Below are 16,379 nucleotides of genomic sequence, written 5' to 3'. Positions count from 1 at the left end.
CAGTTTATCCTCTGCTTGTGGATAGTATTTTTTAGATCCCTGCAGATTGTTCAGGGACATTGCATTGCCACTAATGGAGAAGTCCATTACCTTTGATTGCACCACGGTGTATCAGTCTCTGTGTACAATGTTTTTCTGGTTCTGCTCCTTTCGCTCTGCATCACTTCCTGGAGGTTGTTCCAGTCTCCATGGAATTCCTCTACTTCATTATTCCTTTTAGCACAATAGTATTCCATCACCAACATATACCACAATTTGCTCAGCCATTCCCCAATTGATGGGCATCCCCTCGTTTTCCAATTTTTGGCCATCACAAAGAGTACAGCTGTGAATATTCTTGTACAAGTCTTTTTCCTTATTATCTCTTTGGGGTACAAACCCAGCAGTGCTATAGCTGGATCAAAGGGCAGACAGTCTTTTATCACCCTTTGGGCATAGTTCCAAATTTTGGCAACCCTATTTTTAATAATCCAGTCCAACCTTTTTATATAAATAACCCCTTTTTCCCCATACACATTTAAATTCCACGTTTAGCAGGAGGCCTTTTCCCAGTCCATCCCCAACTGTCTTGATCTATCTTCCCCCTTTTCCTCTCCTTATACCTTCCTTCTGAGATTGCCTTTTATTTATACTGTAAATATCTTAGATATACTTTTTTTTTTTAGTCCTACCTTCTGTCTTAGAATTGATCTCATGGCAGAAGAGCAGTAAGGGCTAGGCAATTGGAGTTAATCAACTTGCACACAGCTGGGAAGTGTCTGAGACCAGCTTTGAACCCAAGATCTATCTCCAAGCCTGGCTCTTTATCCACTGAACCACCTAGCTGTCCCTCCTCTATATCCTTTTAAAAAATCATCTCTTCCATTAGAATGTGAGCTCCTTTTGGGCAGGGGCCATTTTCCTCCCTTTGTACCCTCAGGATTTATTTAGCATGCTGCCCGGCGCGCTGTAAGCCCTCGTCATTCTGTCATTTCAGTGGTGTTTGACTCTTGGTGACCCCATTTGGAGTTTTCTTGGCAGAGACCCTGGAGTGATTTGCCATTTTCTTCTCCAGTTCATTGTACAGATGAGAAAACTTGAGGCAAACAGAGTGAAGTGACTCTCCCTGGATCACCCCACTAGTTAAGTGGCTGAGGCCAGACTTGAACTTGGATCTTCCTGACTCCAGACCTGGCACTCTATGCACTGTGCCACCTGGCTGGCCCTGGAAGCACTTAATAAATGATTTTGACTCGCTTCACATTGAATAGGGAAGATGAATGGAGGATGAGCGGATAGTGGCAAGGTAGAGGGCTTTGCTCACAGCTATCTTTTTATCATCAAAGGCTAGCACTGTGCTTGGCACAGAGTACTTGCTCGATAAATGCTGGGTGATAGATTGATCTCCCTGTTTATTTGTTTTTCCTAGCAGAGAGAGAGCTGAACTTAGAGTCACAAGTCCTGCCTGTGCAATCCTGGCTTAATCCCTTAGTGGACCTGGGCAGAGACTCTAAACCAGGGACAAAGCCACAGAGGAATTCCTTCCCTGGGAAGAATTCCGTACACTAGCAAAGTCACAGGTGTGGACCCCGAGGACCCACTGCACAAAAAGTTATGGGAGACCATACATAGACAAATAAGATCCAGCAGCCTTTAAGGGACAGCGAGGTGGCACAGGAGACCGAGTCAGACTCATCTTCCTGAGTTGAAACCTGGCCTCGGACACTTCCTAACTGTGTGACCCTGGGCAAGTCACTTAAACCTGTTGGCCTCAGTTTCCTCATCTGTAAAATGAGCTGGAGAAGGAAATGGCAAACCACTCCATTATCCTTACCAACGAAACCCCAAGTGGGGTCACAAAGAGTTGGACATGACTAAAATGACTCAACAACATCTCATTGGTTTAGATTAGTGTCTGGTCTATAATACATATATATATGCATATTTATTAATTAATAAATGCCTATTGATTGACAGATGTGTTAGGCAGAGCTCAAGGTGGGAAGGGAGACATTTAGAACAGAAATCTAGAAAATTAAATTAGAATCATATTGTGGGAGGCCTTCAAATCTAGTCAATAGAGTCTGGCCTCTTTGGCAGTCATTGGGGCACGCTCTCTCCCCTCTTAAAAGCAAACCCCAGATATTTACAAGTGCAAAGGCAGAGTCCCGGCCTGTGTGTCTGATTCCTCTGACTCTGCACTCTCCTGAATCAGAGGATCCGGCCTCTTTTTTTTTTCCTTTTTCCTTCTAACACTTCCCTTGCCTCCTTTCATTCCCTGAAATCAAATACGTCTCTTTTTTCAGTGGTTTCTGAACTGGTTACTGCACTCACTCTCAGAGGGAATCCAAAGGCCTGTACTTTTCAGTTATTCTTAATGGGTCTTGGTGACCTCATTTAAGTCTCTTCCCCATTGTCATTTCTTGCTTCTCCTGCTGCGTTTTTAAGTTAGAGCTCTATGGACCGAAGAACTGACTTTGTTGTTAGAACTTCAGCTCTGAGAGTGATTTCACCTCTTTAAAATCACTGAAGGTTGTCTGGTCCAACCCCCCACCCAGTGCAGAACTCCCTCCTCTCCTTATTCTGTCTTGCAGTTGTTTTTCATTGGCATCCAACGCTTCATGACTCCATTTGGGTTTTCTTGGCACAGATACTGGATTAGTTGGCCATTTCCTTCTCTAGCTCATTTTACAGATGAGGAAACAGAAGCCAACAGGGCTAAACGACTTGACCAGAGTCACACAACCAGAAAGAGGCCAGATTTTAATTTAGGAAAGATGAGTGATCCTGATCCAGGCCTGGCACTTTATGCATTGGATACCTACCTGCCCCCTTTCCTACAGAGTAGCAATCCTGTTCATCCTCTTATTGGATTATCTAAGAGATAAGGAACACACTGCCACAATTAAGGCAAAATGCTTAGAATTTTTATTTGCTTGTTCATTTATGGAGCCCCTTTCTGTTTCTTTATAACTTGTTGGTCCCCTAAAGCCACACAGAACAAGTCTAATTCTAATTCCTTCTAAATACAGTTTCTTTTTCTCATGTATTTAAAGATTATAATCTCATCCTGCCAGTCCCCAAGTCTTCTCTTCTCCAGCTTAGCTGCCCAATTTCCTTCAAGGACTCCCATGACATCTTGGTCATTTTCTTTAAGACATATTCAGATTTGCTAATATGTCCAGCATAGTACAATAATTCTCAAAATTTACAGTCTCAGAACTCCTTTCTACTCTTAAATTACTGAGATATTTGTGTGTCTGTATTATATCAGTATTTGTGATATTAGAAATTAAAATATAATTTTTAAACATTTATTGATTTATTTAACAATAATAATAGGCCAACATTTAAAAATGAAAAATAACTTTTCCAAGAAAAACAGTGCAGTGAGAAGAGTAGCATTGTTTACATATTTTTGCAAATTTCTTTATCATTTGGCTTAATAGAAAACAACTTCTCTCATCTGCTTTTGCATTTGGTGTATTTTGTTTTGGTTGAAATATATGAAGGAAATGCAGCCTCCCGCTGACACGTAATGGAACAGAAAGGAATATTTTCATAGTCAAATACTCTTTATCTTATTATGAAAATGATTTTGACCTTGTAGACTCTCTGAAGGGGTCTCAGGAATAGTATTCCTCTCCCCCAATGGAGAGTGCAGACTGCACTTGGAACCACTGATATAGTAGAAAGAGCATTAGATTTGGCATCCCATGGACCAAGTTTAAATCTCCAGCTCTGCCTCTTGTAAGATTATTTATATGGAGGGCAGCTGGGTAACTCAGTGGATTGAGAGCCAAGCCTAGAGATGGGGAGATCCTGGGTTCAAAGCTGGACTCAGATACTTCCCAGCTGTGTGACCCTGGGAAAGTCACTTAACTCCCATTGCCTAGCTCTTACCACTCTTCGTCCTTGGAATCAATTGATTCCAAGATGGAAAGAAAGAGTTTACAAAAAAAAAAGTTTATCTACATGACCATAAGCAAGTTCCTGCTCCTCTCTGGGCCTCAGTTTCCTAGGGAATCTATGGAATGATAGAGTCTGTCTAGGGCCTCCAAAGGCCCTGCAGGTCTCTATATATGATCCTGGGAGCAGAGGACACTGGATCTTTCAACTTCCTTGTGCTGGGCATTGAGCTCTTATCATTCAGGTTGGTGGGGGGGCCTGGTTTTTTTTGTTTGGTTTTGTTTTATTGGAAGCTATATCACATTTTGTTGATTCACATTAAGCTGATGGTTAACTTTCCTTTTCAGATGAATATCTATTGAACCTGGTCACCTCGATCCTATAATTTTGTGATAGTTTAAACCCCTCTTTAACCTCAGTACAGGCTATTAAGGCCACAATGGAATGTACTAGACTCCTTTGTGTCTTTATCAGACCTTCTCTATGACTCTTTAGAGGGCTAAAAAGAAATTAATAAAATAAAATTTTAATTTTAAATTAAATTTATAAAATTGAATTCATTTTAATTTCATTTGATTAAAAATTACATCTGCACAATGACTTTGGGAATACCCTTTTTGTGAGCAGCTGAATAGTTTTGTGTTGTTTTGTTTGTTTTTTTTCAAGAATATTTTTCCATGGTTACATGATCCATATTATCTCCTTCCCCTCTTCCTTCCCCCTCCTGGAGCTGACAAGCAATTCCACTGGTTTATACATGTCTTATTACTCAAAACCTATTTCCATATTTTTCATATTTGTAATAGAGTCAACTTTTAAAAACCAAAATCTCAAATCATATACCCATAGAACCAGGTAATGAATCCCATGTTTTCTTCTGGATTTCTGCTCCCACAGTTCTTTCTCTGGATGTGGATAGTGTTCTTTCTCATTAGTTCCACAGTATTGTCCTGGATCATTGGCATTGCTATTGTAGCAAAGTCTGCAACATTTGATCATCCCACAATATTTCACTTTCTGTGTACAATGTTCTCCTGGTTCTGCTCATTTCACTCCATATCAGTTCACGTAGGTCTTTCCAGTTCACATGGGATTCCTCCAGTTCATCATTCCTTATAGCACAATAGTATTTCATCACTATCAGATACCATAATTTGTTCAGCCATTCCCCAATCGAGGGACACCCCATCATTTTCCAATTTTTTGCCACCACAAAGAGTGTAGCTATAAATATTTTTGTACAAACTTTTTTATTTCTTTGGGGTACAAACCCAGTAGTGGTATGGCTGGACCAAAAGGCATGCAGTCTTTTGAAGCCTTTTGGTTGTAATAGCTGGATAGCTTTGGAAAGACACTCCAATTCTTTCTCTTCTCCTGTCATAATGACTTTTAACGTCCCTTACAGTATAAATATCTCAATCCTGACATGTGCATATTACTTTATCCTTTGTACGAAGAAGGCATTTAATAAAGCTTTGTTGAATCTAATTGGATTATTTTCACAAATCATGTTCTGTGCCATTATTAACACTATTTAAAAAAAAAAGAAAAAGACACTCCAATGGTTAGGCTTTAATCCTCTTTCTTCCCAGTTCATCCTTTTGGTACAGTGATTAGGGCACTGGGCCTGAGTTAGGAAGACCCAAGTTAAAAATCCAGCCTCAGTCAGTTACTAATTGTTTTGCTCTTGGCAAGTCACTAACTTCTACCTGCCTTAGTTTCCTCATTTGTTAAAGGGGGATAATAACACCTACCTCTCCACAGTAGTTGTGAGGCTCAAATGAGTTAATATTTGTTAACCATTTTATAAACTAATAGCTTTATATAAATGGAAGTTGCTTATTATGATTTGTTATTCTTCTTATTAGATCATCCGGGTCCTCTGGTGGTACTACTTCTCCAAACTCATTGAGTTTATGGACACCTTCTTTTTTATTTTACGAAAGAACAATCATCAGATCACCGTCCTGCATGTGTACCACCATGCCTCAATGCTGAATATCTGGTGGTTTGTTATGAACTGGGTGCCCTGTGGTCACTGTAAGTATCATTCAGACTGGCTGTGCAAAGATGGCAGCTGAGTCTTGGGGTATTGAGTGGTGAAGGTTGAAATGTCTGGGACCTACAAATTTGGATTTTGTATCTGATCCATCTAGTACGGGTTTGTGTAGCCCAGGGAGAGAGGATGAAACTGGAGTAGGCTCTTTTTTTCCCCTACTCATAATTATCTTTCTGGGCTAATTTGGCAAATTAACCAAATGGGATAATGAGATAAGTGGGAGAAAGAGAAGGCAGTTCAGGGAAGTTTTAAGAGCCTGGAGAAACAATGACATTGGTTGTGAGAGATCCAAGCCTAATCTAAGTCAGCTAACTAGCTATGTACCTGTTTGTTTGGAAATATCTGGACTTTCTTACCTCTCCTTCCAGGTTTCTTTGTTTTTTTCTCTTTTCCCCTCTGGCAAGCCCCTCAAACCTTCTCTAAGGTGATTTGATGGATTTTCTTTCCCACCTAAACTATGTTTGGATCTCTCTTAAATAAGGAGTAGACCAGACTGCACAGTGGAAAGAAAGAGCATTAGATTTGGAGTCAGAGAACCTGGATTGAAATCCTGTCTTTGACAGTTACTCCCTTGCCCTATTAAATCAAAGATCATATGAGTCTAAGTCACTGGACCTCAGTTTCTCTTTCTGTAAAATAAGGTAATTGGATTAGATGGCCTCCAAGGTCTCTTCCATGCTAAATCTGTGCTCCTGTGAACCACCTCAGTTTCCCTATTTGTCAAATGAGAATGTTTAGACTAGCTGGCTTCTAAGGTTTCTTCTTTAAAGTAACTGTAGCCTAATTGGTAGTAGTAGTCTCTTCCATGCTAAATCTGTGCTCCTGTGAACCGCCTCAGTCACCTAGCTTCCCTAAACCTCAGTTTCCCTATTTGTCAAATGAGAATGTTTAGACTAGCTGGCTTCTAAGGTTTCTTCTTTAAAGTAACTGTAGCCTAATTGGTAGTAGTAGTCTCTTCCATGCTAAATCTGTGCTCCTGTGAACCGCCTCAGTCACCTAGCTTTCCCTAAACCTCAGTTTCCCTATTTGTCAAATGAGAATGTTTAGACTAGCTGGCTTCTAAGGTTTCTTCTTTAAAGTAACTGTAGCCTAATTGGTAGAGTAGGAGCCTTGGAGATAATATGACTTCAAATCCTGACCCAGACCTATAATCTTAGGCAAGCAACTTAATCTCTATTAGCCTTTCTTTCTTCATCTGTAAAATGGGATAATAGCACCTACTTCAGTGGCTTATCTTGGGGATTAAGTGAAATAACTGTTAAGTGTTTTTGCAAACCTTACAGCAGGATATAAATGTTCTCAATATTATCATTATCATCATTGTCGGTTTTTTAAACCCTACTCATATATGCTGATATAATCCATTCCATTTTCCATTAGCAAAGTTTCATTTCTGACAAGCCTTGGAACCTGGAAATGCAATCTCTAAGAAGAGTCTCCTGTGCTTGGGAGGCCTGGGAGCCTTTTGCTGTCCTTCATCTGAGAGGGCTTCTCATGTTCACTCTTCCAAAGGTCACCCTTGAGTTCAGCCAGTTCTCTTAGCCCAGAACAGCTATTCCTCTTGATAGGAATCTCATTATGCAAAAAGGTTTAACAAATGACTTCAATTAAAATTCCAGTCCCGGGACCCTTTCGAATGTTGATGGAATACATCCTGGCCCATCTCAGTCTGGCTGGCTTGTCTAGCCATCAGTTGTTTTGTTTGTTTGCTTGCTTTTCCTTGGGACCTTCCCTTAGAGCTGCAAGAGGCTTTAGAGGTCATCTCTCTTTTTACAGGCAAGGAAACTGAGGCCCGGGAGGTTCAAAGAATTGTGGGTGTCCTGACTCTAAATCCATTACCATCCAATCTCCTTTCCACATAAGAGCTCCTTTGCTAGTGCTGCCCTTTTATTCACTGGTTGCTGGAGCTCAGAGGGACTGCAGTCATCAATGACAACTTGCATTCCTTCAGTAATTCAGCATTGGCAAAGCTAGTCCCTTGCAACAGTGCCATGGCAGGGGGGCAGGTCATTGAAGGGTTAACCCACAAGGAACCATAATTTGCCCATAGTCATACTCACATCCTTTGAGTGTCTAAGGTGGATTGGAACCCAGAACTCTTCTGTCTCTAACAATATTGCTTTGAAGCTATCCATTCAGTTAGTAACAGGGTAAGGACTAGAATTGAGGGCTCTCAATTCTCAGCTCATTGTTGCTTTTTGCTATCCCAGACAGACTTTTGCACATGGTTTGACCACTTTAAATTCTTATGAGCAATAATAGAATCCTGGGGACAGCTAGGTGACTCAGGGGATTGGGAGCTAGGCCTAGAGACAGTTAGGGTCCTGGGTTCAAATGTGGCCTCAGACACGTCTTAGTTATGTGACCCTGGGCAAGTCACTTAACCCCCTCCATTAGTGTCCTAGTCCTTACTGTTCTTCTGCCTTGGAACCCATACACAGTATTGATTCTAAGATGGAAGGTAAGAGTTTAAAACAATTTTGTTTTAACTAAAGTTTTCTAAAAAAAATTTTTTTAAATTAAAGTTTCCTAAGCAATGTGACCTTTTTACCTTGTGGTATAGAAAACCATGTTGACACCTCTTTCCCTTTTCTCTCTACTCCCTTCCCCCACCCCACTCCATACAGCATACTTTGGTGCCACCCTTAACAGCTTCATTCACGTCCTCATGTATTCTTACTATGGGCTGTCTGCCGTTCCATCCATGCGCCCGTATTTGTGGTGGAAGAAGTACATCACTCAGGGACAGCTGGTGAGTGCTCTTGGCCTCTTCTTCAGGATGCGGCTGCCAGGTGGATGTCGCTTACCTCTGACGCTGTCGTACTTGCCGTCTCCCTGCTCAATTTTTGGGCTCTTGGGAAGGTGTGGGTGGGCGTGTTTCTTTACACTCTGTACCAAAATCCCAGGTGTGGACTCTCCGGGCCTCAGCTTAGTCCTCTGGGCAGGGACCGTCTTCTAGCTCTCCATCTCTGATCCACGCTGATGCAGAGAAGGAAGGAGTGCCCGTGTTTCAGAACTTTGTTGTGAGTCACTCCACTGAGAGGCGTCTGCTCAGCCTCAAAGGAGGAGAGCCGAATGGCCCTTCAATCGGCAGATATTTTTTGGAGGGCCTCCTTATGTGTGTTTGGCATAGGGTGTGATGTTTGGCATAGCAACCCTTCACCAAAAGGTAGATCTGCTGCCAAAGTGGATAACCCTGGGAGATCCTCCGCTCAGTTGTAGCTCCTTCCTTGCCTTCCCTTCCCCAAAGAATTTCCCAGTGACCCTCAGCATCCGAGGTGCTTTACACTGATGGTGACTATATTGTTGCTGTGCTTTATGGGTAGATCACCCTCTTGGGGTAGGATACGCCCCTTCCAAGCAGGGATTAGCTCTGTAATACGTGGGACAGCTAGACTTCTGAGAGTCTGAGTATTCACAGAAGGAACCTGCAAGAGGAGAAATGTGTGACTTGTCAGAAATCTCTCATCGTTTTACAGCATTGTTCTCCCCATCTGGCTCCAGCCTCCCTTCTCAGGCTGATGGACTCTGACTCCACTATGGAAGCCCTCTCCATTCCAGCCCAGCGTACCCAACATTCCATCCTTTCTGTCCTTGCCCACACTGTTTGCCAGGATTGGAGTGGGCTCCTTCAGGGTGCTCTCCTGATCCCTCCGGCTGTTGGGGTGGGGAAGACTCTGTATAGGTTCTGTTTTAAATTCTATTCCTGACCTCAAGTAGCCAACCATCCATGTGGAGTAGGGAAAACATGCCATCATCAAGAGATAACTGCTGTAGCATTCCCTAAGGGCCCCGAAGGTACAAAATGCTTACCTTAGCAATGTACTTTAAATAAACTAAGCCAATGCAAAGCTCTCCAAATAAATTTTTGTCATCGTTAAGAGATTTTTCTTAGGTAAAATTTTTCCTTGGAGTACTTCTTCATCGGAGGCCTTCTTCATTGTCAGTTCTTTTTCTCCATCCTTTCTATTATATACAACACCTACTATGTGTCAGACCCTGGAAATACAGAGACAAAAAATGGTAGCACCCCGCTGCCCTCAAGGACCAAAGGAAAAGAATATGTAAGCAAGTAAATACATACAGTGAGGTGACACAGTCGGTAGAGTGGTAGAGTGCCAAGCCAGGAGTCAGGAGGATTGATTGTCTTGACTCAGACCCTAACTAGCTGCATGGCCCGGAGCAAGTCATTTCACCTGTTTGCATTAGTTTCATCTTTAAAATGAGCTGGAGGAGGAAATGGCAAGCTGCTCCAGTATCATTGCCAAGAAAACTCCAAAATGTCATCATGAAGATTTGGGCAAGATTGAACAAATATACAACGAGAAGACATTCATAATTTGGGGAGGCATTGGGAATCACCTCCAACATGAGACTCCCAGCCAGCAGGGCCTCCTCCCCCCAAATTACTTTGTCTGTATTTCATATATACTTCTGTGAACCTACAGTCTTCCCTGATAAAACGTAAGCTCCTTGAGGGCAGGGATTGTATCATTTTTGTCTTTGGATTTAAAAAAAAATTCCGTATTTTATTCCAGTAACAAATCTACACATATGTTTTCCACATTTTTGTCTTTGTATACTCCGTGCCTGGCATTCTTTATGAACACTTGTTGTTTGGTTGCTTGCTCACTTGAAAGGGAAAAATAGAGACTGACAGCCAGCACAGCTTCAGCAGAACAAAGATCAGAATGGCTGGCTCGCCAGTTTACAGAACCCTACTGATCTATTAGAAGTAGTTTATTGAGGGCCCCATCCTGTTGGGAACAGGAAAGGCTGCCCCTAATTTCCCTCTTTTTATTTTTAGAACTATTCTCAGAGTACATTTATTCATGTGTACATTTTTTTTCAAGAATGTTCTACAAAAACAACTGCTTCTTAAATATCAAGCACTCCTACATCATCATTAATCTGACAGAACATAAACTTTCCAACAGCAATATAGTCTCCAACATGATAACTTTTTCAGACCTGCTTCATGCCTCTGTCTTACTTATCAGAAACAGTGCATGAGTGTAGCTAAACTGCCATCTGCCTAAAATTTTCAAACCAGACAGTGCCTTTTTCCAAGAGAGAGATAAGCAGGAGAAATGAGAAACATTCTATTATTTGTTTTTTACATTTCCTGCTACAACACATCTTCTAGATCACATTCATACCCTTCTTCCTTTAAAAAAACAACTATAAATATGAACTCATTAATTTAGCAGCCTACTATAAACTAAAAGCACCTACCTCACAGGGTTGTTGTGAGAATCAAGTGAAATTATATGTTTACACTCTCATACTCTCTTCCTCTCTGTCTCCCACTTCCTCTCTCCCCCTCCTTCTCTTGCTTCCTCTATCTCCCAACTTTTCTCTCTCTCTCTCTCTCTCTCTCTCTCTCTCTCTCTCACTCTCACTCTCTCACACACACACACCCCCGTGCCCCTCAGGAGCTTACATATTTTTTCTCCCAATTACAGATGCTAACTCTTTCTACCCTCCTACTCCTTTTTTTCCCTTTTCCCAACAGCTCCAGTTTGTGTTGACAATCATTCAGACTAGCTGTGGTGTCTTGTGGCCTTGCGCATTCCCTCTGGGCTGGTTGTATTTCCAAATTGGCTACATGATTTCATTGATTACACTCTTCACAAATTTCTACATCCAGGTAAGATCACTTAAAAAAAAAAAAAACAAGCTTGTATTGGGTGTCATTTGGGCCTGGTTTGAAAGCATATCCCAGATGATTTTAAAACTCAAATCTCCAGTGCCATTTCATTGTAGATGCTTTATCAATAACCTGCCTTAGAATCCACATTAGAAGCTTTAAAAGACAAAAAACAAAAACCTTTTTCATAAAGGTTCTGTAATGATGGGTTTAGGAGTGAGCACTCCTATAAAGTAATTTCCACCAAGGTCTTATGAACCAGAATCCTCAGCGCTTCTGCTCCACATTCATTTCAGATGTTCTCAGTGATTGATGGGAAAGGATTCTTGAGGCAGTTCAGTGGAGTGGCTAGAAAGCCAACCTCAGAGATGGGAAAACCTGGAGTCAAGACCTGTCTCTGGCCCACATGGCTGTGGAAGGCTGGCCAGGTCACCCAGCATCCTAAGCAGCTACCCAAGGTTTTTAAATTGTTCAGCCAGACTGATCTGCCTTGATGAAAGGAGTTGTTTGTTGTACATTCCCTATGCCAGTTAAGTCTCTAATACTGCAAGATCCCTTTGACATAGATACCAAAGGTATTTTTGGATGGGATCTCATTAATATAGGGGACTTGCAGTGAGGAAAATAACCTTTTCCCTACACAGCTCAGTACTTGCTTTGTAACTCATTGTCTTAGAGAGCTAGTTGGGCCACTAAGAAATTACTTAGTTTATTATTACTGTTTTACAGATAGGGAAACTGAGGTTCAGAGGAGAGGTGACTTGCCCACAGTCACTATCTCGTAGGTGTTAGGGACATCATTTAAAACCTAGATCTTCTCTATGTTGGATTTAAATTAATATCCAATTCTCCAAGTGTTATATTTTATAAAGTTTATTAATAATCACTAGAAGTAAAGGAATATCTAATAAAGTAAAACCACATGACTAGTTTTTTCCACCTGCTCAAAAACGCCGTGTCCACAGCTGCCACCACAGGAAGAGAAGAGAGCGAGAGGCGGAACTACACAGCATTTATATCCTGCCTATGTCAGCACATAAGGGCAGGAGGAGAGTGGAGTGCTGGGAAATGGAGTTCTAGGGTACAGATATTAATTTCACACCTAGTTCAAAACCCCATTCCCCTCTCTACAATACCTGCCTGCCTCCCGGTGTGTTTATTTTCTTTTTTATCTCAATACTCGAAGGAGAGCAGGATGAGAGGTGTCTCTGCTGGCTCATTAATTATGGTCAGGGTGTATACAGTACTGTTAAGATATTGACAGATAGTGGGAGTAGAAACATACAAGAAAAACATGATCAGTCACATGGTTCAGTGAGGATGTGATTGACATTAAAAGATCGCTCTACTGAAAATATGAATAACATGGAAATGGGTTTTAAACAATGATACATGTATAACCCAGTGGAACTGCTTGTCGGCTCCAGGAGTGGGGAGGGAAGAGGAGTAGGAAAGATCATGAATCATGGAACCATGGAAAAATAGCCTAATAAATCAATTTTAAAAAATAAAATTTAAAAAAGATTGATGGATAGATAAAACTAGAAGTTAGAAACTCCCATTTGATTATCGACCTCAAAGGCCATTTCACAAAGAAACTATCCCTTCCCTCCCTGCCCCTCCATAGATTTTTATATCAAAGTATCAAACATCCAGTGGTTTGTGCTGGAAGGTAGCCTTCCTCCTCCTCCTCCTCTTCCTCTTCCTCCCCTCTGGGGCCATTTTGGCCACCATATTAAATCCCATTTACTCTTCTCCTCCTCAGACTTACAACAAGAAGGCATCTGCCCGAAGGAAAGACTATCAGAACGGCTCCATGACTGCGGTGAACGGGCACACAAACAGCTTTTCTTCTCTGGAAAACAATGTGAAACCAAGGAAACAAAGGAAGGATTGAAAACCAAACATTTAGAAACCCCAGACAACAAAATCATCTGATTGTAAGCACAATGTGAGTTGTGCACTGATACTCCTAACAGCTACTGTAACTATTCCTGCCTGCAATAGTGTGATTTATGTAGGACTTAACCAGTGCAAACTAGAAAAATTGTATAAAGATTATAAAAGTAGGCATAAGATTTTTAACAATTCTGGGCTCTCACTGACCCTGCTTTATAGACTGTGGAAAGGAGTATTATTATAGTAAATGACACTGCTGTTGCCTTATTAGTCAATATGATAGGTGCTGAATTGTGATTCACAATTTCCAAACACTGTAATCCAGTCTCATTTTTTTTTTACCGTAGATCATGCATGTGATTGTAAATGTAAATTTGTATGTTGTTTTAGTAGAGATAAACACACATGCCTTAAAAGTTTAACAGAAGAAAAAAAAAGCAGGGCCCAAAGCTTTTTAGTTTAAAATTAGGGTTAAGCTTTAAGTTTTTTTTTTTGTTTTGTTTTGTTTTGAAATTTGATTTTCTTAATATGTTCCATTTAGAAAGATCAAAGACCACAATTCATGACATGAATACTGTCTGATGCATAATTTTTAAGTGGCTTGTCCAAGTTTCAGTGAAATAAGCAATGGCACCTCCGGTTTTATAATATTGGCTTTCTTTAAGCAGGCCTAGATTCTAATGGAGCAATCAGTTTAACTTTTTAACAGATCGTATTTTTTTATTTTGCGTGCCGCTATTAATGTAAAAAAAAAAATAAAAATAAAAATGTGCGCTAGAGCAACTGTGACAGGATCTATCTATCTATCTATCTATCTATCTATCTATCTATCTATCTATCTATCTATCTATCTACCTACCTATCTGTCTTTAAGGTTTAAAGAAGAGTGTATGGTGGACTGACTGTTTTTAATTTCTCCACTCCAAATTGCTAAGTGACTTTTATACAGTGGAACAATGCTGGTTTTGTTCACACATCACAGTTAGGGTGTACACCTTTCCAAAAAGACAGCTGAGTACTTTTGACGTAACACAGTCCTACAGATGATCTATGACCGGTTGGCAGGGGTCATATTTATATTGGTTTCTGTACTGCTATCTGTTCAGATGCAAAGTTTTCGAAATGTGCCTAGTTTACCGAAAAGAAGAGAGAGATCACTTTCCCAAATTTGGGTTTTTTGGTTTTTTTTAAGGTAAAATTTAAACAGATAGCTACAGTAGAAGAGAACTTGGAAATTTGGAGATGATTGTTTCATGTATGTCTTATATATCACCTGTAATTTTTCTGCTTGGTATCTAAAGATTTGTTTAGAACTGCTTATTTAAAAAAAATGATATACTGCTTTACCTTAAAAATCTTGTCTTGCACTCTCGAGTGGCAAAAACAGACAAGAGCTACTGTATATGTCCTTTAAAGTGTTGGAACTTAGCCTATAAATAAATACCTTATTCACTGAGCAGCAATTACATTTAACCACTCATGCAGTATGTTTTAGAGAATCATTGATCTAAATGTATAGACTGTTGGTTTGATATTTATGTAAATATCAGTTTACCATGCTTTAATTTTGCACATCCATATTTTAGGGGAACTAATGAGTTCTCTTATTAGTCTTGTGGGTTTTCTTTCCTGTTTGGAAGACGTCATGGCATCTGTTTACATTACCTTATCCAAACTAGAGAGTGTATGTGTGTGTATATGTATGTCTTCATTCCTAGGTACCAGTTTGCAAAAGTCTTTACATATTTCAGTACAGAAGCTGTAATACTCAATAGTGCTAAGTGTGCTAGAAATAAATCCTTAGCTCATCTGGATATACCCACATTGTTAAACAATGTCCAAACGTTAATCATTAAAACATTTTTGATTATCTATGCTTGGGCTCCTTGGTGTTTGTGCGCTCTCAAATCGGCAGAGGGAGTTCCACATCTTTCCAAACCAGCCGTACTAGTCAGTGGGCGCCAGGCCCACGAGAGGTATTGGCACCCCTGGAATGCAGAGGTTCCTTTATGGGAGGGCAGGGCAAGAGTTTAAATTGAAACAAAATATGAACCAATGTGGGGTGGCCTGGACCATGATGGCAGACAAGAGAGGACAGAATTAATGATCTCCTATTTTAAGACAACGATCTTTGGACTGGGGAGGCCAAAGTCTTAATGAGATGTTGAAATTCAAGATAAATGAGGCAGCAATGGGTAGAAATTGTGAAGAAAAAAAAAACAGACTTTGGTTCAATCTAAGGAAAACCTTCCTAAGCATTAGGGTTCAAAATCAGAACTGGCTGCCTCAGGATAGAGCCCCAAGTGAGATGGGGAAACCATGAAAGGAACAAAAAAGCATCTGTGCCCAGGGCACTAACATTTAGAGGGTATAAAAAGTTGGGTTTTGTTTTTGTTTTTAATATACTAGTTTGCACAGTTTTAAAATTGGTTACATTTACATTTTTAGCAGTATTTATTAGAAATAAAAATTTGGCACCTTGTTAGCAATAACTATTCAAACAAGGAAGCCTCCAAAGGAAATGCTTCTTCTCCCTTTGCCTCTTCTATGCTCAAACCTGGCTCACATCTGGTGAGCTGATCCCTCCTTAGAAAACGCAGCTTCATGCCCTGGTATCTCTGTGGTCTCAAGTTGAGCTGGTCCTGCAGGCTTTCCCTTCCTATTCATATAATTTCTATTCATTTCACATCATAAATTGCAGTTTGCTAGAGAGAGTTTTGGGGCCACATGCCCCAAGAGCCAGTAGATGGTGAGATCCCCATCCCTAGAGGTCATCAAATAGCAGCTAGATGACCATTTGTCAGGGATGTTGTAAAGGGCATTCCTAATTGGTCCAAGACTAGAGTGAATAACTTCTCAGAATCCCTTCAAGTTATGACATTC

The 16,379-nt window shown here is 40.6% G+C and overlaps 1 protein-coding gene across 3 annotated transcripts in view; it reads left to right on the top strand.

Annotated features, from left to right (window-relative positions):
• The window catches only part of ELOVL5 (ELOVL fatty acid elongase 5), a 91,837-nt gene extending 76,467 nt beyond the window's left edge, over positions 1-15,370 (top strand). For all 3 annotated transcript variants that reach the window (XM_007484096.3, XM_001364302.5, XM_056818404.1), the window contains exons 5-8: positions 5,757-5,928; positions 8,575-8,699; positions 11,463-11,597; positions 13,363-15,370. In XM_007484096.3, coding sequence (XP_007484158.2) covers positions 5,757-5,928; positions 8,575-8,699; positions 11,463-11,597; positions 13,363-13,494 — 564 coding nt within the window. In that variant the 3' untranslated portion in view covers positions 13,495-15,370. The remainder of the gene's footprint in view (positions 1-5,756; positions 5,929-8,574; positions 8,700-11,462; positions 11,598-13,362) is intronic.
• Positions 15,371-16,379: the final 1,009 nt, after the last annotated feature.

The sequence above is a fragment of the Monodelphis domestica genome, chromosome 2, assembly GCF_027887165.1.
Source record: "Monodelphis domestica isolate mMonDom1 chromosome 2, mMonDom1.pri, whole genome shotgun sequence".
Lineage (NCBI taxonomy): Eukaryota > Metazoa > Chordata > Mammalia > Didelphimorphia > Didelphidae > Monodelphis > Monodelphis domestica.
The sequence above is the reverse complement of the archived record's forward strand: the minus strand, read 5'-3'. Positions and strand labels throughout refer to the sequence as shown.